The sequence below is a fragment of the Phaeoacremonium minimum genome (assembly GCF_000392275.1).
Source record: "Phaeoacremonium minimum UCRPA7 unplaced genomic scaffold PA7_03_scaffold_222, whole genome shotgun sequence".
NCBI classification, from domain to species: domain Eukaryota; kingdom Fungi; phylum Ascomycota; class Sordariomycetes; order Togniniales; family Togniniaceae; genus Phaeoacremonium; species Phaeoacremonium minimum.
The window spans coordinates 363,534-383,378 of NW_006921127.1; the positions used below are offsets into that span (position 1 = coordinate 363,534).

General features: G+C 52.2%; 5 protein-coding genes across 5 annotated transcripts; 2 read left to right on the plus strand and 3 right to left on the minus strand.

Moving 5' to 3' along the window:
* Window positions 1-563: 563 nt before the first annotated feature.
* Window positions 564-1,982, minus strand: UCRPA7_3060 (putative thiol-specific monooxygenase protein; the record flags this gene model as incomplete). The annotated part of the gene is made up of 1 exon (XM_007915614.1): window positions 564-1,982. One exon carries the CDS (start codon window positions 1,980-1,982, stop codon window positions 564-566), a length of 1,419 nt encoding a protein of 472 aa, XP_007913805.1.
* Window positions 1,983-6,609: 4,627 nt separating this feature from the next.
* On the plus strand, window positions 6,610-7,014 carry UCRPA7_3061 (hypothetical protein; the record flags this gene model as incomplete). Its single annotated transcript, XM_007915615.1, has 1 exon — window positions 6,610-7,014. One exon carries the CDS (start codon window positions 6,610-6,612, stop codon window positions 7,012-7,014), a length of 405 nt encoding a protein of 134 aa, XP_007913806.1.
* Window positions 7,015-8,168: 1,154 nt separating this feature from the next.
* On the plus strand, window positions 8,169-11,045 carry UCRPA7_3062 (putative 3-dehydroshikimate dehydratase protein; the record flags this gene model as incomplete). The annotated part of the gene is made up of 1 exon (XM_007915575.1): window positions 8,169-11,045. One exon carries the CDS (start codon window positions 8,169-8,171, stop codon window positions 11,043-11,045), a length of 2,877 nt encoding a protein of 958 aa, XP_007913766.1.
* Window positions 11,046-11,613: 568 nt separating this feature from the next.
* Window positions 11,614-13,696, minus strand: UCRPA7_3063 (putative nadp-dependent malic enzyme protein; the record flags this gene model as incomplete). Its single annotated transcript, XM_007915534.1, has 4 exons — window positions 11,614-12,490; window positions 12,542-12,867; window positions 12,942-13,372; window positions 13,519-13,696. 4 exons carry the CDS (start codon window positions 13,694-13,696, stop codon window positions 11,614-11,616), a joined length of 1,812 nt encoding a protein of 603 aa, XP_007913725.1.
* Window positions 13,697-17,957: 4,261 nt separating this feature from the next.
* UCRPA7_3064 (putative d-lactate dehydrogenase protein) lies at window positions 17,958-19,396 on the minus strand (the record flags this gene model as incomplete). Its single annotated transcript, XM_007915638.1, has 2 exons — window positions 17,958-18,701; window positions 18,773-19,396. The coding sequence occupies 2 exons, from the start codon at window positions 19,394-19,396 to the stop codon at window positions 17,958-17,960; spliced, it is 1,368 nt and encodes a 455-aa protein (XP_007913829.1).
* Between the last annotated feature and the right edge of the window lie 449 nt (window positions 19,397-19,845).

Below are 19,845 nucleotides of genomic sequence, written 5' to 3' on the forward strand. Positions count from 1 at the left end.
TCAGCGGTGCGACGGCGCCGGACTGGTGGCGTCGCCCAATTGAAGGAGCTGCGATGCACGCAGGGGATCCCGTCTCCGCCCTTCCCACGACAGCGCTCGCTCTAGTCTAATCAGCGTGCGGGACGCCCGTATCAGTGGCTGCCTTGCCTGGGCGCGGAATGCCATGCCGGCTGCCGAGCACCGAACACCGTTTGTTGGTCTCCCATTCCGAGCTGAGGCAAGAAGGTCAAGCGATCTCGCACTCCATTGACAGCTTGATTACTGTCGGAATACTGCATTGTCCGAGCTTGCGAAAGAGAATCGATTGAAATCATGTCTGACAATAGGCATGCACAGATGATCCGGAGCAGGCCTAGTGACGCCGCATCCTCGTGGCAGTGACACGGCCAAGGGATTCCTAGCGTCTCAAGCTAGAACCAAAAGGCGAGGCGTGGGTATTTAAGCTATCTTTATTGTCTAAGCTCTGGTCGCCGGGCCTCGGAGTGGTAACAAGGTGTACTTTGATATGACAGGATTTTGGTGACCAAGCGTATCAAATATATCCAACGAATGAGTTCCGCCCTCTATAAGATCTCTTTAGGGTTGTGTATCACCTCAGGCGGCTCAAAGCGGAAGCCAAGCTCCTCTAGAGACTTTGCACGCCTGCCGTCCATTTCGAACTTCAGCTTCGCTTCGAAATATATCTCCCGTTGCCATATTTGATAGTCGTTCCACACAGGAGGCTCCTTTCCCTTTGTCGTCGCCTGCATTGCCCATGCGTGCATTTCTTTCAGGTATTCGCTATCGCCACCCTTGGGGAAAACGTGAAAGGCTGGCTGTTTGCGTTCTGCCTCTTCTTCCTCCCACTTCTTCATTGCCTCGGCGGTCGGAAGGGCCAACGAGTTTGACCAGACCTTTGCGAAGACCGCAGCCTGACCTTCGGAGAATGGGAAGGGCACCACCTTATATGGAAGGCCCGGAAAGACGATGGTCGGATGATCTATGTGGATAAAGTGTTTGTAGAGGCCATAGACTCTACGCCCATCTGTGACCAACGGCGGATCTAGGTTCGGAAGAAATTGAAATGCGAACAGGTACCCCGTGGCATATATAATCGCATCGATATCCTTCTCGACCCGCCCGCCTTCAAATTTGACGCCCCTTTCGTCTAACAAGAATTCCTCGATGGCGGGAACCTCTTCTGCCCTGGCATGTGCCAGATTGTCCGCGGGCGTAGGACTATGGACAGACAGAAGTAGTGGACTCTGAGAAAATCTGCTGATCTGTGTGGCAATATCGAGACCCGAAGCAGAGTTGCCAACAATTAACACCTTCTTTCCCGTAAAATCCTCCGGTGATCGATATAGCTTAGAGTGGGTGATGACCCCCGGATATGCTTCGTGGAATGCTTTTATATTCTTGACGTTTGGGATAAACGTCGTGGCATAATGTCCAGAAGCGACTACAACTGCATCAAATGTCCTGATTTCCGCATCTCTGGTGACAGTAGATTCTGCAGTGACATCCCACACATCTTTCCCAGATTCTTGTCGCAATTCGACATGCTTTACCTCGGTCGAAAACTTGATAAATTGGCGAATATCTTGTGAGTACTTCACCAGGTACTCCTGGACCTCTTCCCGCGGAGGGAATATCAGGGAGTTCTGGGGGAATTCAAGATCTCCAAACCGCATCAGATCATGCGGGATGTTCGTATGGAGTAAGTCATACATAGGCGAGGGAAATATTGGGTTTGCGCCATCCTTTGAGCTGATCGGAGGGTCAGGCGGACATAGAGGGCTCACTTGAGGTACGTGAAGAGTCTGGGACGGTTTCTTGCTATAGAACCAAACACCACCCACTTCAGGCTGCTGTTCGTAAATGACAATGTTTTCAAAGCTGCCTTCTGCAATGAGATACTTGGCAGCTGAAAGGCCGCAAGGGCCAGCCCCAATGATCGCGACCGACTTGATGTCGAACTGTTTCGGCGCAACGGAGCCCATTTCGTTGGGGACCGGAGGCGCCCGAGGTGAGAACTTGAGAAGTCCAGAAAACTGCCGTACCCCCTGATAGTTGAAGTGAGAACGCAACCCCAAGAAGCCCCCGACTCGACAGTTTCTTATCATACACGGGTAGCTGTACACACACACACACAATTTATTACGCCCGGCAGGCTTAGCCTGAAAGGGCAACTATCACTGATTACTAATACATCTCCTGAAATGGATGCTGGTCTCATGAGCCCATACTTCCTCCTTTTCCTGCTTCTGTCAGATCGGGTAGCTGTACAGTGGGGTTCAGGTTCAGCGTCCATATTTTTGGAGGTAAATTTTTTGGGGGGGAGGTCACAGCATGACTAACTACAGTGTAAAATTCTTTTACACTGTGTTATCCTCTTAGGTCTGCCTTAACGGATCCAAATGAGCCAATTTAGACACTGCCCACCGAAAGAAGTCTCTCTCTACCCGCTTGCCATTGTTTTTTGGCGCCCAAACGGCCCACCTTGCTTGAGCGCGATCTAGTAAGTCATGTAATTCAAATTCGAAGAAGATTCCGTACCCCATAGCGCAGTCATGCCCGCTCCTCCGGTTGGGGGCGCCACACTCTGAGGGACCCCAGAGTTGACCGGGCACAACCAACTGGTTTTTCAGCCCCACGTGATATAAGAGGGGAATGCAGGGTATGGAGCTGCAATGAATGATCTGATCGCTCTCTACCATCTCAAATGTGGAACCAAATATTTCATACATCGACGATTCAATTCTAGTAGGATCAGATTCGGGTTTGAATTCTATTGTCGCTCCTAAAATACCTGGCCCAGATTGCACATCTCTCTTGTTCTTATCCATGAGCGTAGGTCATATTCTTGGCATCTCAGCATCAAGTCCCCGCGTCCTGATCTCCTGAGCCCGCGGTTTGGATCCTTGGTGATTCAAGACCGCGGTCGAGAAACGCATAATAACGCGGCAGCATGGGGTTGGACAAACCAATTATCACTGACCAAGACTAGTCCTACATACCAAATCAAGATATTGGGGACAGAACTTCAAACCCTGACTGGCGAAGTAGGTGATTTACCTTTAAATCTGATACTACATTAGCGGCTGAACAATAAAGCTCGCGGCTACTATCCATTACTGCCACCAGCGCTCCTTAGAGCCGAGATTCCGCTAGCAGCTCGACACCTTCAGACGGCGGTCACAGGTCGAGACCAGGTTGTTTCTGCACTTAACGGTACTGACCCACATCACCGCTTACTAGTATTCGTGGGACCATGCACAATTCATGATGCTGCCGCCGCCTTGGAGTTCAGCGACTTGTTGAAGGCTGCCCAGAAAAAACATGCCGATGACCTTTTGATCTTCATGAGATGCAACGTTGAAAATCCAAGAAATGGTCGTGCGTGGAATGGGTTCATCAACGACCCAAATGCGGACAATACCTTCCAAATCAACAAAGGTATACGGATCGCTAGACAGCTATTCGTCGACATTCTAGAAAAGGGTGTACCGATTGCTGCCGAAATTTTAGATTTTATATATCCGGTATTCCTGGCAGAGCTGGTGTCAGTTGGTGAAGTAGGCCCGAGGGCTACGGAGAACGAGCTACATCGTCGGCTTGCGAGCGGTCTCCCCTTTCCCGTTGCATTCAGGAACGGAAGTGAAGGCTTTGTTGGCATTTCGGTTGATGCGATACGTGCTTCTCGACGACCGCAGAATTTCTTGTCAACGACTGCACAAGGTTTAACTGCCATTGCTGAGGCCGCCGGCAACGAGGATTGCCTTTTGGTCCTGGCGGGATATTATAATGCTGGGGACATTGAAGAGGTGAAGACAAAGTTGGAGAAGGCGGGTTGTCGGAAGCAGTTCATGCTAGATTGCGGCCATGGAAACTCCGTGGACGAATACGAGAAACAAGTTGAGTTTGCCGCAACTCTAGTCTCTAGTGGCGACTTGGCAATCCTAGGAGTTGTGATGAAAAGCAACATCAATGAAGGTGAGTTCAGTCGTTATATAGCACCGACAAAACTTACAGTTTGTTTTCCCAGGCAGCCAGCTATTGCCACCAGAGGGCAAGGCTGCGTTGAAGTATGGCATTAGCATCTCAGACTCATGTCTTGGGTGGCCCGATACAGAAACTGCCCTGCGGAAGTTAGCACAGGCAGTGAAGAGACGCCGCCTGGTTTTGAGCGGTGCTGAGCCAGCTGAAACAACCGTCTCGAACGTTCCCTCGCGGGAGGACGATAATGAAACCGCTGTCGCTCTGTCCGCCCAGGCAGTTTCCTCTATGGCAAATGACGGCTTCATCCAGAGTGGGGAGAAGCTGATCTTGGATGATGTCGATGCTAATGGCTGGCTCAAAACAACGTTGGGCGAACTGACCTCCCCCAGAACTAGGAGTTTCTTTGAACGGCGCAAACCAAGGCAATCGTCAGACCTCGGCGAGTTATGGACACAAGATGGCTTCGAGACGATCTTTGACGTGGCATTAGATCGTCCAACTTCCATCAAGGTACAGGCTCTGAATCCTAAGGCATTGGACTCGCTCAGCCGACCAACCCGCCGTGAGCTGCTGGAGAAACTTGCGGGGCACCGCGCAAGTATTTGCGTTGTCAATCCTAAAGGGGACTTTATTTGTGCGGAAAGGCCACTTCCAGGCACGGAATGGCGTTCCGATGTCTCACTCGCGTCCATGATGGCCATCGCCGTGGCATTGAGAGGAAACAGTCGCTTATTCTCAGAGCTCGTTGGCCTGGCAGTTCCCGAAACGATGAGAGAGCTACAAATTTTCTGCCAACCGCCATTTCTGACTGTCAAAGACATTCCGTACCTTGTCCATGCAACAGCACGCCGCATTGCCCACCAGCATCATGGCCGCGGTTCAGACCCGTCGGTTTCGGCGAGTCGAATGGGCGACATTGTTGCATTCCTGATTGGACACACTGACAATGTTGACGACAATCAAAGGAAGGATCTTGGCAACCTTTTCCAGACAATGCTCTCCAATCCAAACTGGACAGATGATCGAGATAGGGGGATACAAGTCGGCTTAACCATGGGGGGGATCCGAAAGTACGTTCTTCAGGGGAAAGACGACCTATCGAAGAGAATCAAAATCGGGAAAATTATTCTCGACACCGTCTTCGGTGGACTCACCGGAGTTCCGGTAGCTGGAATGATACCCGCTGCATTGCAAGCTACAGCAGGAGCCGGTTTCAATCATATTGCTGACAAGAAGCTCCAAAAGTGGGAAGACTTGAGAGACCATTTCAACAAGCTCTACCATTCCGTCATTGATGCCCCTGTCACTCTTGATGGGTTCGTAGGAATACAAGATGAGAGTGAGAATGTCACGATGGTAAGAATTGATGCGACGGTCTTCAAGGAGTGGGTCAATACTATGTTGGAGTGGAATGGCGGCAAAATCTAAAGACATCTATTACGAAATCACGGGTATGGAGGTGCTTGATAGCTATGAAGATGTGATGGATCAGGAATGAACGGCCATCAGAGGTTGTAGCTGCGAGAAGAGCGCTCTTCTAACGGATACTTCCTCTTCAAACTTATCCCTTATTAAAGAGACCATCTTACGCCGATCCAGATCAGGCTCTTTAGCCAGCCAGTGGAAAGGGCATCTAGCATTGTAAGGGTTATCTTAGGATCAGGGCCGGTACGACTCGCAGGCACGGTCGTTGTTCCGAACCGCGCGTATGTCGATCGTATTCTGCGGGCCGCGCGGGGAGTGCAAGGGATAATTTCGGCAATCTTGTTGTTCGAGAACCCTTGGAGGATCATAGAACGGATCTGCTCGTGCTGAGACTTGGATAGCCGAGGAGCTATCTCGCCAAGTTGCGAGCCTGTTCTGGCTTTTGCAAAAGGCAAAAGTGCCAGGGAAAAAAACGGTAGGGGGTTTGTTGGGACTGGGGATTTGGGGATCAGGGGCCCAGGGCCGGGTGCCTGGTCATCCTATGACTTATACACCTATTTTAAGATGAAATAGGCGCCGGGTACCTGGGTTCCGGGGGCGCCAAAAACAGGCGCCACTGTTAAGCGTCCGATTACAGGAGTACTTCGGTGCACTCATTACACACTGTCTAAAAGCCCTACCACTACTTATTCTAGAACATTTTCCACACCAAAATGCGGACACTGAACCTGAACTCCACTGTACAAGACTGACAAGAGAAAAAGAGAGAGAATGGTGACTTTACCACATTCATTCTCACCTTATGCAGCATGCGGAACTTTATGGCGTGCTCTGCGGGTACACCCATACCGAGAATCGGGATAAGAACTGATAGGATCCATGCAATCAGAATTCTGCCACACTCTACATGATCGGGGCTCTCACCGCCTGCCTAAAGTGGCCGCGCTTCATCAAGCTGCCCTGCGCGTGTTGCAACTGGGGTGGACCTTAGCTGTTCGCGGCGGTTGAGGTAGTAGCATCACATAGACGCCCACTGGAAACTCTCGACACCCACTCTCAAACTCTACAAAACGCGGGATCACAGACCCGCTTCCGAACCTTGGGTGGCTACAAGTGACTAGAGATGCTATTTCGTCTGCGACCCTCGCCAAATTGAGTGATGCTATCCACCGCTCATCCCTCGGCCCAAAGCAACATTTTCACATGGCGGACAACGGGGAGGACGTCGCGCAGCTGCTGGCGTTCGGCGTAGCGACTCCGATTGCAGAGCTGGGCCCCGAGCTCACAGAGTCACAGAAGCGCGTTGTTCGCGGAGAAGTGACGATTACCTGGCCCTACAATTCAGTGAACAAGTCACTAGCCTTCCTCCTCGCGGAGCCTGACGTCCGTTTGCGACGCGCCAAAGGTCTCATACGGGTTCAGTTAAACGGCGCCAGCGCGGAAGCTGTTGCGGGCTGTAACCTCGGAGGAGGTGATGAGGTCCTGCTGAGCTTGGACGGCGTCGGCTGGGAGAAGGACGATGCGCCCGCCAGACCAGCGGGGTCGCGCTCTGACTGGCAGTTGAAGTTCTCAAACAAGATCATCCTCCAGGTGAGTTATATGACATAAGCTTGCTATTCTGGTGGAAAATTCGCTAACCCATGATGCTACAGGCCAAACTAGCCGAAACTGAAGAGACTAGGACCGTAAATATCTACCACACAGACGCTCCCGAGCCCATCGAGACCGCGCCACCGGTTCAAGAGGAACCTGCAGTTCCTGAGCCCATACCTGAAATGAGAATGGCTTCACCGCCTCGTCGTGTTCCCAATGGAGTTGAGACAGGCGAATACCCTTCTCCAGCTTTCATCAAAAGGGCAAGGGTTTCATACGGAGCTCTTCTCGAAACAGATTTCGATGAATTCGAAGAAGATGGAGGGGTGAGGGGTAAGGGCCGCAAGAAGCCTAGGTTTTCTTTTGGAGGCAGTCGGTGGAGATATCAATCTGCCACGCCCAGTCCAGAGCCTGAGATCAGAGCGAGTTCCTCACCAGAGGCAGAAGCAGTTGAAGCCGAAGTGCAAAGCCTTCAGCCACAGAGAACTCAGATGACGGATGAGGGATGTCAGACTGTAGAAGAAGAGCTCACACCGCTGCCTCCTATGACATCCACTCCGAATGTACGACATGGCTTCCCACCTGAACCATCATCTCCTCTTGAGCGCCATGCGATGGCGGATATATTTGCCCCGAGTACAGATATGGGCGTGCAAACCCAACATCCGGGGTTTATCAACCACCCAGCGGCAGAACATGGACATTTGATGCAAAGTACGCCTGAGACTTATGGTTTTGGTCAAAACGCGCAGCAAGCTTCTCGAACTACGGCCATCATCCCTAAACAGGATGATTATAACGTGCCACGTTTTCAGGCTGCGATGGCGGACCCTAATTTTGGCGATCCAGAAGTGTCCATGGGAGATCAGGTTAGGTTCGGATTTTCACATCAATCCCAACCAGTCTACAACCAAGTCAGAGAAGAGACGCTGGCGCATCAAGAGCATCGCCTTGATCACGTACCGGACGCTTATCCTGCGACATATCTGGAACATCCTCCAGCAACTAGTCATCTTCCTGGGGATGTGCATGGAAACTTTGGCATTGGAGATCATTTACGGCAGGACCATTATGCTCTAGAACCGCAGCAGACAGATCAAGAGCCTCTTGCACGTCGCAAGTCATCTGAACAACAAGAACTTCTACTATGGCCCATTGATGCACAGACCATGGATTACGAGCATGCTGTGGCCCACATCGACGTCGATGCGCCTATACCAGCACAGGACGGCCATCATGCAATCAAGGAGGATTTGCGTTCGAATGGAAGCGAGCCGGACGAAGAGACTCTTGCCGAAAATGATCAGGAGTCAGAGGAGCTGCGCGCTCAAGCAGCGTCAGACCAGCCTTTGTATCGGCAAGGAGAGATAGAAGAGCCAGCTTTGGTTGGACCTGAAAACGATCTACAAGAGGAAGAAGACGACATAAGTAGCGAAGAAGAAGCAGATTATGACGAGGATCAGGTCGGAGATGACTATGATATGAGAAACTATGCTGATGTTGAAGATGATGAGGAGGGTTTCGAATCCCAGGAAGAAAACGGACCACATCCGGATGAAGAGCTGATAGATGAGGACGGAGAAGGGAGCTATGACGAAGATGAAGAAGGCAGTTATGATGAAGATGAGGAAGAGGATGAAGAGGACGATGATAGAGGGCCGCAACGTATGCCTCTCTACTACGCAGCTCCCTCTCGAGGTCCACCTCCTCCTGCGCAAAGTAGCGGTCCCGTGGTCATTGACCTGATATCAGACTCGGAGGATGAGGATGACAACAAGCCAACTGCAATTAACTCCAGGGATCAATATGACACCCCGGCAGGGATTGGAGCCCGTGTGGAAGGACATGGAACTTCGCCGACCGCAAACTTCCAACCACAGAGTCAATCATTACCCGCCGCCAACGAAACTTCACACGTCAACGCAGACCTGAAGGAAGAATCACCATCCTACGATGTTGAGCCAGAAAGCGGCAGCGAAGCAGATGAAGATGCTGAAGGAAGTGGCGCTTCTGGACAGAGCGACCAGGAGTATGACTCTGCTGATGGGGACGAACTTGAAGAGGACGAGGAAGAGGCAGAGGAAGACGAGGAGATCGTCATTGTCGAGGAGACACGGGTTGATATGGAAGCAGAATTGCTCCCGTCAACGTCCATTGCCTTGTCAACTGAAGCTGAAGCATATGCGCATCCAGTGACGAAAGATTCATCTGAACATATCATCCAAACTTCCACCAGTCCACAGCATTTTTCGTCACAAAATGCGACGATCTCACACGAGGAAACGGGTCAGCAGCAGCAAGACACTGCTGATGTAGAGCAGGATATACTCATGGCAGATAGTGCACAGGGTTATGCGGATTCCCAAGTCACGGAGCATCATCCAGAAGTTCTTCAAGATGTAGCCATGGCAGACGGGACTGCAATGGCTCAGCAGACCGTTGAACTGGGTTTAGATATGGCACAGGAGGTACAAGATGCCAGCTTGATGATACGTACTTATGATAGGGCACAGGACGATGATCAAGTTTTGCCTTCATCCCCTCCCATGACGCAGCAATTTGCGTCACAAGTCATATCGAAGGAAGATTTCATCCCGACAGACTTCGGATCAAGTCAGCCGACAAGAGACGATGATCGCGATCAATTGCCTACACCGAGTGAGACTCAGCTTCCCGACAACCGAGACTCCTCGCCACCTTTGGAAGAAGAGAAAGTTGAGCTGCAAGTGATAGATGAGGTGACAACATCGCCAGAATACAATCTACAGCCGCCAGCAGAGATGGTTCCAGGTCTAAGTGATATTGCTGAGGAAGACATGTCTGTGGTCGAACCAACCCAGCATGTGGCAATATCTGAGCCACAATACAGCTCCGAAAGCGTCACATTGGCAGTAATTGAAGAGCATCAAGAAGCAACTGCCGCGGACATGGAAATGACCGGTGAAATCATTCAGTCAGCGAATGCAAAGGATGGCCAGGACCAACAAATGCTTAACGAGGCCCTGGAGAACACAGACGCGGTTGGTGCGAAACAATCACCGCCTCCTGACGAAGGGGCAATCCATGTGTCAAAAGAGAAGACACCTGTGCCAGAAACCCAATCAACCACAGAGAGCCATGACTGGTCTGAAAACCCGAAGGGCTTGGCAGCTGCTCCCTCATCTGTTTCACAGAAGGTAGAGGACCAAGACGCGCGTGAACCTGTAGAAGCCGTACAAGTTCAGACTGAAGGTAAGGCTGAGCAGGACGGACCTGCAGCTGGTACGAGACGGCTTCGGTCACGCGCAGCACCACCACCGCCTGTAGATCCCAGTATCCAACTTGCCCGAGCTGCTATTTCCTCAAAGCGCGGGAAACGGGCAACAGAACAACCTCCTATCAGTCCCAGAACAACTCGTACTAGGTCTATGAGTTTTCGGAAAAGCGCCACGCCAGAGGCAGACGACAACAGTGTGCAACTTGCGAGGGCCGCCTTGAAGTCGCCTTCGAAGCGGAAGCATGAGCCGCTCGCTGAGCAACTCAAGTCTGATCTGTCTAAGAGACTACCGGTTGAGATGCCCGACTGCATATCTCTCAAGCTTCTGTGGTCCCACCACAACAAGGAGCTCGACGTTGCAGCCGTGGCTACAACGAAGTCAACTGACCCGTCGAGGGCCAAAGGCGGCCCGAGGCAGTACATCATGTCATTCAACGTCACCGATCCATCAATAGCGCCCTCCGAGGTTGTGGAAGTCCACTTCTTCCGCGCGCACAAGGACTTCCTGCCCATCATCAAGCCGGGCGATGCCGTCCTGCTGCGCAACTTCACCGTCACTCCGCTGAAGGACAAAGGCTTCGGACTGCGCAGCCACGACGACTCGAGCTGGGCGGTCTTCGATAAGAACGACGGCCTGGCCCAGATCCGCGGGCCGCCGATCGAGCTCAATGACGAGGAGGTCGACTACATGGCCACGCTGAAGAAGTGGTACGCGGCTCTGGACAAAGCGGCTCAGTCGCAGTTGGAAAAAGCAAACCAGAAATTTGCGGAGGTGAATCGTGCAAAATAGACGCATCTGAATTGCAGGGGTGCCTCGCGGCATGTATAACAAATCTTAAGCAGGAACATCATTTGGGAATGGGGTTGACGCAACGACGAGCTACTACGCTAGCTGGCTATGCTGGACGTATGTATTATCATGAATGAATTGTAACGAATTTCAGCATATGATGTCACATTTCTGAAGTTTGGGGCACAAGTACTGAAGTGTCAAGTAAACAAGACATGCGTCGTCTATTTTGCATGGTATGGTATGACCATGTAGCTATCTAACCCCGGGCCTCCAGTGTTAGGAGACCCACACCCATTTTTATCTATCGCAGATCCAGTCTTTGCCTGCAAATCCTATTTGCATGCTGGTATCATGAAATGATCAATAAAGATCATGAGACGTCCAAGCGTCTGGGGGAATCATGGCGATCATATCCTTCCGGACAGGAAAGATGAAGACAGAAAGAGAGAAAAAAACAGCCGCCCTGTTTTGTAATGGCCGGAAGAGAAAATGCCCCATGCACCGGATAATGGCAACCCCGTGTGTACCTCCTCATTACTACGTCGCGTACACTCCTTGTGCGCGTCTAAGTGAGCGGATCGTAAATGTGCTGTGTGATGTACTTGGTCAGGGCAACATCGCCCCATTCTTCCCACTCAACCCACTGCTCCTCGGGGAGGGCGCTGACACCCTCGCGACGGGCAGCCTTCATGACCTCGCGGGCAACGATAATACTGGCTTCTCGCACGCGCTCAATGCGAGGGTAAATGAGGCCCTTGTACAACTCCTCGGCATTGAGAGAGTCTGCAAGAGCAGCCGCAGAGGTGTAGATCATCTCGTCAGTGACACGAGTAGCCTTGGCGAGGATAGCGCCCAGACCAATACCGGGGAACACATAGACATTGTTGCCTTGGTTCGGGTGGTAGGTGATGGTGTGGTCCGCGGCCTTGACAGTCAATGGCGAGAATGGAGAGCCGGAGGCAAAGATGACAGTTCCGTCAGTCCAAGTCACAGCCTGCTCGAAAGTACACTCGGCCTTGGTGAGAGGGTTGCTGAGCGGGAACAGGATGGGTCGTCGGCTGAGGCCACCAGCATCGACGGATGCCTTGAGAGCTCGGACAACCGACTCGGTGAAGACACCGAAAGTGGCGGTCAGACCGATCAGGGCGGTGGGCTTGACATACTCGATCACCTCTTCCAGAGAACGGAATTGGTGACCGTTATTATCCGAACGAGCAAAGTACTTCTTATGCTCGGCGAGCTTGTCGCCACGATCCTTGGTGACGAGGCCCTTGGTGTCGACAAGCCAGAACTTGTCGCGGGCAGCTTGCTCGGACAGACCACGTCGAGTATAGTACTCCACCAGCTGCTTAGCAACACCAACACCTGCAGAACCAGCACCCATAAAGACGAGACGCTGCTCCTCAAGGGGCACGCCAGACAGGTTGACGGCACCAATGTAACTAGAGTCGGTCAGCTGCTTGTCACGAGACTTGATTTTGATTAGTACTCACCCTGCCAACACAACGGCACCTGTTCCCTGGATGTCGTCGTTGAAGCACTTATATTTGTTGCGGTAACGGTCAAGATAGTTGAACGCTTTTTCGGACTCGAAATCCTCAAACTGCACCACCATGTTGGGAAAGACGTCCACAACAGCCTCCATGAACTCGTCCATGAAGTCTTGCTGGTCTTGAACAGAAGGGCGCTTGCACCGGAGACCAAGATACATCTCATCCTTGAGATTGGTCTCGTTGGCAGTACCGCAGTCTAGAACAATGGGGAGGGTCTTCTCAGGGTGGATACCAGCGGCTGCAGTGTACAGAGATAGCTTTCCGATCTAATGCAGGTCATTAATAAACCGCCCGCAACAGACGCCAAGAACACAATCGCGGGGTCTCGTTTAAGACTTACAGGAATGCCAACACCGTTCACACCAAGATCACCCAAGCCAAGAATTCGGCTTCCGTCCGTGACCACACAAATCTCGGGATTGGGGTACGGCCAATTTCGCAGCATGGTGCGAATCGACTTTCGCTGCTTGATTGAGATGTACAGAGCTTCGGGGCGAGTGTAAATGGTGGAGTATTGCAGGCAGACATCGCCAATGGTCGGGGTGTAGACCAGAGGCATGAGCTCACGAGCATTGTCGATGAGCAGGCGGTAGAAAAGATCCGTATTCTGGTCTTTGATGGACGACAGGTATAGATATCTGTCAATGTTTGTCTGCCGAGATCGAATCATTCTAAGAGCTCGCTGGCACTGTTTGGACAGATCCTCCATGACATGGGGAATCAAGCCAGTCAAATTTCTTGAGATACGCTCTTCAGGGCTGAAGGACAAGCCTAAGTTATCACGAATATTGGTTAGCAGTGAGACATAACGACATGAAGGTCAAGTTGCGCAACTCTTGTGAGGAGCAATGCCAGTATTGATGGGCAAGGAGTTTAGGTGACGGCAGCGTATTACACGTTTATGGGTGTAGGCGTACCTTTGTTCCAGAGAGGCTCCCGCAGGACCTGGTAGCCGCCAGCAGCATGCTTGGCGATGTAGTCGGTAGAGCGGTATTGTTGGACCTCGCCAAAGGTGTCCTGCTTGTAGCCGCGGAGCTGGTCTAGTTGAGCCATCTTCATGCGCTCCTCAATGGCAGTGATGTCTACTGAGGCCATGGGGTTGGACTGGGAAATGCGCCGGCTGGAGATGGACATGCGCTTATTAGATATAGAGGACTGGGAGGAGCGGCCGGAGACTACAGAGGCGGATGGGGAAATGGACCGGGGCGTGCTAATGTCTGAGCTGGAAGTACTGAAAGCATACGACGCCATTGGCACCATTGCATGTGCTAAAGGGCCGAGGGGAGACGAGAGGAGCGAAAAGAGGACCGGAGACCAGGCGGAGGCAGCCAGAAATTGCAGTCTTGCAAGCAATGGTTGGATGAGCAGGCCGAGTGCGGGTTTATTAGGAGGAGGAGGAGGAGGAGGAGTGCCGTAACCAGCAGCAGAAGTGGTGGTGGTGTTAGTTGTTGGAGTAGTAGATGCAGATGCAGATGGAGCCACTCGATGTGCCGTCGGTCGACGGCTAGCAGCGATTAGCAGTCTCTTTAAAAGCTCTGCGCGATGGCCTCGTCGACGGGCCACAGCGGACGGCAGCCCGGCGGAGGTAGAGAGACTTGACCCCATGCAGGGCAAATTCAACAGCAGCTGTGACAAGGGCTTGTCAGGCGGTTTCGTCGCGTGTTTCAAGGCGCATCTAGACTACCGGGCGCCTCTGATAGAAGAAAACGACCCGGAGCAGGCGACAGGGAAGAGGCGCAGGTACGCCCTTGGAACAGTCTAGGTACTGGTACTGTATAGCAGGTCTGATACCTATGATAGGTATGGTGCGCTGTGCTACCGACCCCTCGGGCAGTCCCCGTGGGTAGAGGTCGACCCTGCGCCTTGGCCTAAGGTAGGGTGAGGTTGCAATTTGCCAGAGGGTAATTGGGTGATGCCCAAGCCTGGGGGGCAAGAGCAACAGGGAGGCGTGTGTAAGTTGGATAAGATAATATCCCGTATGCACCCTGTCCGTTGGGGGAACTGGGATCAACAAAAATTATATGCGAGGAAACAGGATAGATTAACAAGCCGGAAAGACGGCAAGAACAAGACCAAGTCAGTCTAGAGAAAACAGACAGGAACGGGCAGGAAGGACCCAGGCCGGAGAGTGAGCGAGAGTGGGAGACGAGGAAACTGCGAAGAAGCAATTACGACAGACAGCAGGTGCATGTAGCTTCCATTTTGGTTGAGGTGAGTGAGACTACGATTAATGAGAAAGAGAGAGCTCCTCCGACTACGGTTTGACTCACCGATCAATCTCTACCTACCATCGCAGTCGTTACCTTAGACTCACCGTCTCTTTTTCGAGGCCCCCGCAGCTTCAATTAATTAATCTTCAATCTTGAATTCTCCTCCGGTCCTACTGTACTATTAAGCCCAATTCCTAAGCCAGGCCGTTTTGAGAGTTCGTCCTCGAAAATAATTGTGGGATACAAGTGCCCAAATGGAGCCATTGATGTCCTGACCGTCCGCCGGTGGGTATCCACGATCCATCTCAAGTCCGGCAGCACAGACCGACCGGACAGAAACAAACACAATGTCACCGTACTCTACTCTAGAGCAGGATGCAGTGGACGCTAATTCGTGCTAGGTATCAATGCTAAGCCTACCGGACGAAACCCGACTCCTCTCGTTCCCTTGATCAATCAAACTGAAATGTCTCTTTGGGCAACTCCAACCCAAGAGCTATCCAGAACTGGACCACGGCGGCCCACCACCACGAGCTCCCGGGAAGACAAGTGCAGCTTCTTACTTCGACTAGCCCTGCAGCTCTATTCTAGAGACGCAGTAGCTGGGCGCACCCCTTTTAACCTCACGGCCCACCACCGCCCTACGGCCCCTCCGCACCAGTGTCTGTCGCTGTCTGCCCATTGACTCTGCAGAGCTCCTCAAGAGGTTGCGCTATTATCTCCCAATGGCTCCTCAGGCTCGAGCTTTCACGCGTTATTTCCATAGGAAAAAGAAATGCAACGAGGACCCAAGGGTTCCAGCCCTGAAGCGAGTGAAACAAGGAGCGGCTGAGAGAAGGCCAGTGAACTTTCTACGATACCTTCCCCTAGATTAGGGGTTGTCACAGGCGACCCGAACCGCACTGGAAGTGTTGAGAATTTCTCGGGGTTCCATTCCGGCGCTCTTAGCCTGCAGCTTCTAGGTCGGTCGCCGGGGCCTGCGTAGAAGCCCCCCGGTCCTCCACGTTGTCATCCTCCCTCCTTAAGCTACCCCCACTCAAGCCCACGGTGAAGTGCCAGGCTCTCGGTCAGCCTCTCGAAAAACAGGAGACATCTGCCGATTCTGTGTGGGTGAGATCACCTTCTCCCTCCAGCATCCCACGCGCTGTTTTATGGCATGGCGCCATGAAGAACTCGTTCCTAAAGCAAGAACAATAGACTTGTGAACAGAGACCGGTCAACGGATTGACTTCAATAACTAACAAGCAAATAATTGCATGGATCCCTTATTTTTCAAGGCTTCAAACACGCCTCCGACTTTGCCCGATGGTCCTGCATTAACACCCTAGCACCGGCAATTAGCGCTGCAACGCCCCAGGTCCCTCCCGGCTCTAGGCCACTTGTGGCAAGGCATCATGTCCGCTTAACCTTTCACCTGGGGTCCTCTGCGTCAGCTTCATCAAGCGCCGGCGCGAGCTTCCACTCATAATCCTTCTCTCCCGATCACAGACCTGTGATCAACGATGGCCACGGTTCGTGTCCGGATGAAACAAGGATTCACTTACGTCTGATGTGCGTGGTTCGTCTCCGCCAGCTCCACCGCCCTCAAACAACTCTTCTCAATGCTTCATAATATCGCCGAATCCTATGGACGCTAAGAGAGAGCCAAGATCGTCGACGGGCCTCCTTCAACAGCATTGGGAATGCTCATGCCTGCACGTCTGTTCAGAATTTTCGTGTACAGTGACATGTTTTCCTCATCGCTTGAGCGATAATACACTGCACTGAGATTCAGGGTCAACAACGCCCTTCATACCGTATCTCGTACTGCAACGATTCCAGACACATACTGCCGGTACTTCTTCAATAGTAGGGTCAAGCCTCTGGTACCCCATCCTAGCGTGTGCCTTGGTCTTGCATCTCCGCACATGCCTCAGAGTAGTCCCATCCCATGTGATCAGTCCAGCTGGCATGCACCAAACAACACATCACTTGTAACGGCTTACTCTTGCTGCTGGGATAGGCCGCCGAAGGATCGTCGCGGAGCGCGTGTACATCTTCAATGCCATGCTTGCAGCGAAGCAGGCTCCATAATCCTCGTAGTCGCCTTACCCCAGACTCAATTCTTGTGTGGGCGAGGGTCGAGGATCACCGTTACATGCTCTGCAGTGACCGTACCAGCTTGTAATCAAGAACCTGTATCAAAGAAAGGGCTGGTCTAAGCTCCTCTTGGCTTCTCCAAGCTCCTAGTCAAGGTTCAACCACTCTATCCTTTCATACAGGAACTTCAACGAGACGTTCCTTGGCATCTGACAAGTCTCCAGGTTTTGGTGCTTCAGCCAATCATAAATCCGTGACCCTAGGGCCTCACCTCAACACTTTCTTCCGGGAGGATGCCGGATACCAGGCTATGAAAGGCGATTTATTATCGTGCTGCATGATAGTCTGAACGCTACGAATATACTGCAGCTCATTCACGGATGGTGACACAGAATGGCCAAGCCTTACGAACAAAAAATCCAATATTGGCCTGCCAAGACCGCCCGGTCGGTGTTGCATTGCGGCTACGACCCCGCATCTCACTAATGAGATCTCATATGATGCAGATGAGCCTGTCAAATGTCTCACCGCTCTAGCACGTCTCCGGTCCGGTAGTGCTTCTTGGCCCTGAATGGTCTCTCAAGCACATGTCCGTAATTCGGTCACACGCCGTGGATGGACATCTGTTGTAGGAGGCCCGAGCTTCGACCGAGCGTTGATTCATAGTCTGCTCTTCTCGGAGTTACCGTTCAAAAAGTATATCTCATTCGCATGTGGTTTGCATGCTTCGATAATAGGGGCAGGCATCGCGATAACAATATCATGCGGATGCATGAATCCGAACTCTTACTCCGGGCTTGTGGACTCGGCATTTTCCTGTCAACTTCACCACTTGCTCGATCAGAGCCACATGTCATGAATTATTCTGGCCTGAGCTACGTTAACCAAAGCCGTACAGCCAAGTATCACATGCCGAGTAGGACCTAGGGCCAAGTTTTCACGGAGTTGGTTCGGAATGCTTGCTGGTGACTCATTTCCTACATGAATATCAAAGACTATAGTGTCTAACTTGGAGTATGAACCTATTCCTTTCCCGTATGATCGTTTGGTAGTCCACCAACTCGACGTCATTCTATTCTTGGTATAGTGTTTTTGAAGATATTGTGTGGGTCGTACTTTCGCTTCAATGCTATCAATACTTCGTATTTGTGCCCGTAGATCTTACGCAAGTCTGACTCTTCTGCTGTGAGAAGAGCGGGAAACCCAGCGCCTACGACATCTTCGGGAGCGGACTCAAGGAGGTCCTTTCTAAATGCCTTACCCCACGCTATACATTCCTCCATCTTTGTCTCATATTGCGTGGCAGACAGAATCTCGAGCACGATGTGCTCGACCCTCGTGCCGAAGACCGACTGCTCGTTCGGCTCAAGGGATGGGCCGCTGAGAAAGTGGCTGGCAAAGCCGACGCCGCCAGGAAGTGTCTCTGTGTGCTTCCGGATGATCTGACTGACCTTGGGAGTGAACGCCCGAACCGAGACGGTGTTGTTGCGACCCCAAGAGCCGATTTTGATGGCGCTGTCGTTTCCACGGAGGTAGTCTCCCACCTTATTAGGTGCAACATTCTGCATGACACAGTTCCCCATAGACACGATCTTGTCTACCCACCGCCGCCCTTCGTCTTGATCTGGCGATGTCCATACAACCATACTAGCTACCACCCTGCCCAGGCCGGGGACCTCTATGACCGCGAGCTGAATTGAAAGGGTAGGTGGTATGCCTGCGCCTTCGGAGAGCTTGTTGAAGGCGTCAAACCATTGATTGATAGTTGTCTCGAAGTTTGAGGTATCGTACATGACGAACCCAGAGAGTACCTTTGCTCATTGTCAGCACGACATCTCAGAAGAGTAGGATCCTTCTTGATGATGATGTTTATCACACTCACCGTATCGAGAGGATACACCTTGATTGTAAGCTCAACAATTGCGCCAAAGGTAGGCCCAGCACCCCGAAGCCCCTTGAGCAGCTCCTCATCTGCATCAATGATGTCTCCCTCCCAGTTGACCAGCCTCGCCGCGAGGATCTGGTCAACTCCCATCCCAAGACTCTTCGCAAACGGCCCATAGCCGGCCCCCGTTGCCCATCCGATGTAGCCCACGCTCGAGATGATCCCGACGGGTGTAACAAGGTTCTCCTCGCCCAGTGCGTCGGACACCTGGCTGAGCAAGGCACCGCCTTCGACTTTGGCCGTTTTCCCGTCGGCAGAGATCGTGGTCTTGTTCATCTCGCGCATGTCGATGGCCAGGGCCCCAGCGACCTGCGAGCGGCCTGAGGAATCATGTCCCCCCGAGCGGATGACGAATGGTGCCGAGTGGGAGGTGCAGTACTTGATGAGCGTCGAGACGTCTTCGGCGTTCTTGGGCCGGACGATAGCCGCTGCTTGACATGTCGGCCGCCGGATGTAGCACAGGTTGATCTCATCGAAGTCGGCATCGGAAGGCCTGACGAGCCTGATGGAGTTGGAGGCGGCAAGACTCTCTAACGAGGGCAGCCAAGAAGGGGACGTCATATTTTAAAGAGTTCTAGTATCCCCAATATTTTACCAAACGATGCTTGACAAGTGCGTTGAGAACTTCATTCATCTACCGCCAGATGGCCGCTAACTTATATATACTCTTCAGTGTGAGTGTCTAAGTAGAGGCCTGAATTTAGCTACTGCGTCTATAGTATCGAGACACAATCAAACAATCCATGACTCAAACAAACTGATGACTTGTTCATCACGGCCGGGCTTTTGACGTTACCTGATAGGGGAGATGAGCGTAACGCGCGAGGATCGTTTGCCGTGGCGATGGAGTGCTCCTTACGCAGGACAGCCCCTTAGTGCCTGGGCAAAAGCAGCCAATGAGGCGCGAGGATTCCGATATTGTAAACCTAATCGGGAAACTACAAGGGCCAAGAGGCGCAGCGGCGGAGTGGGGACGGAACATCGCTACGGTGCGTCCGGCATGCCGATGT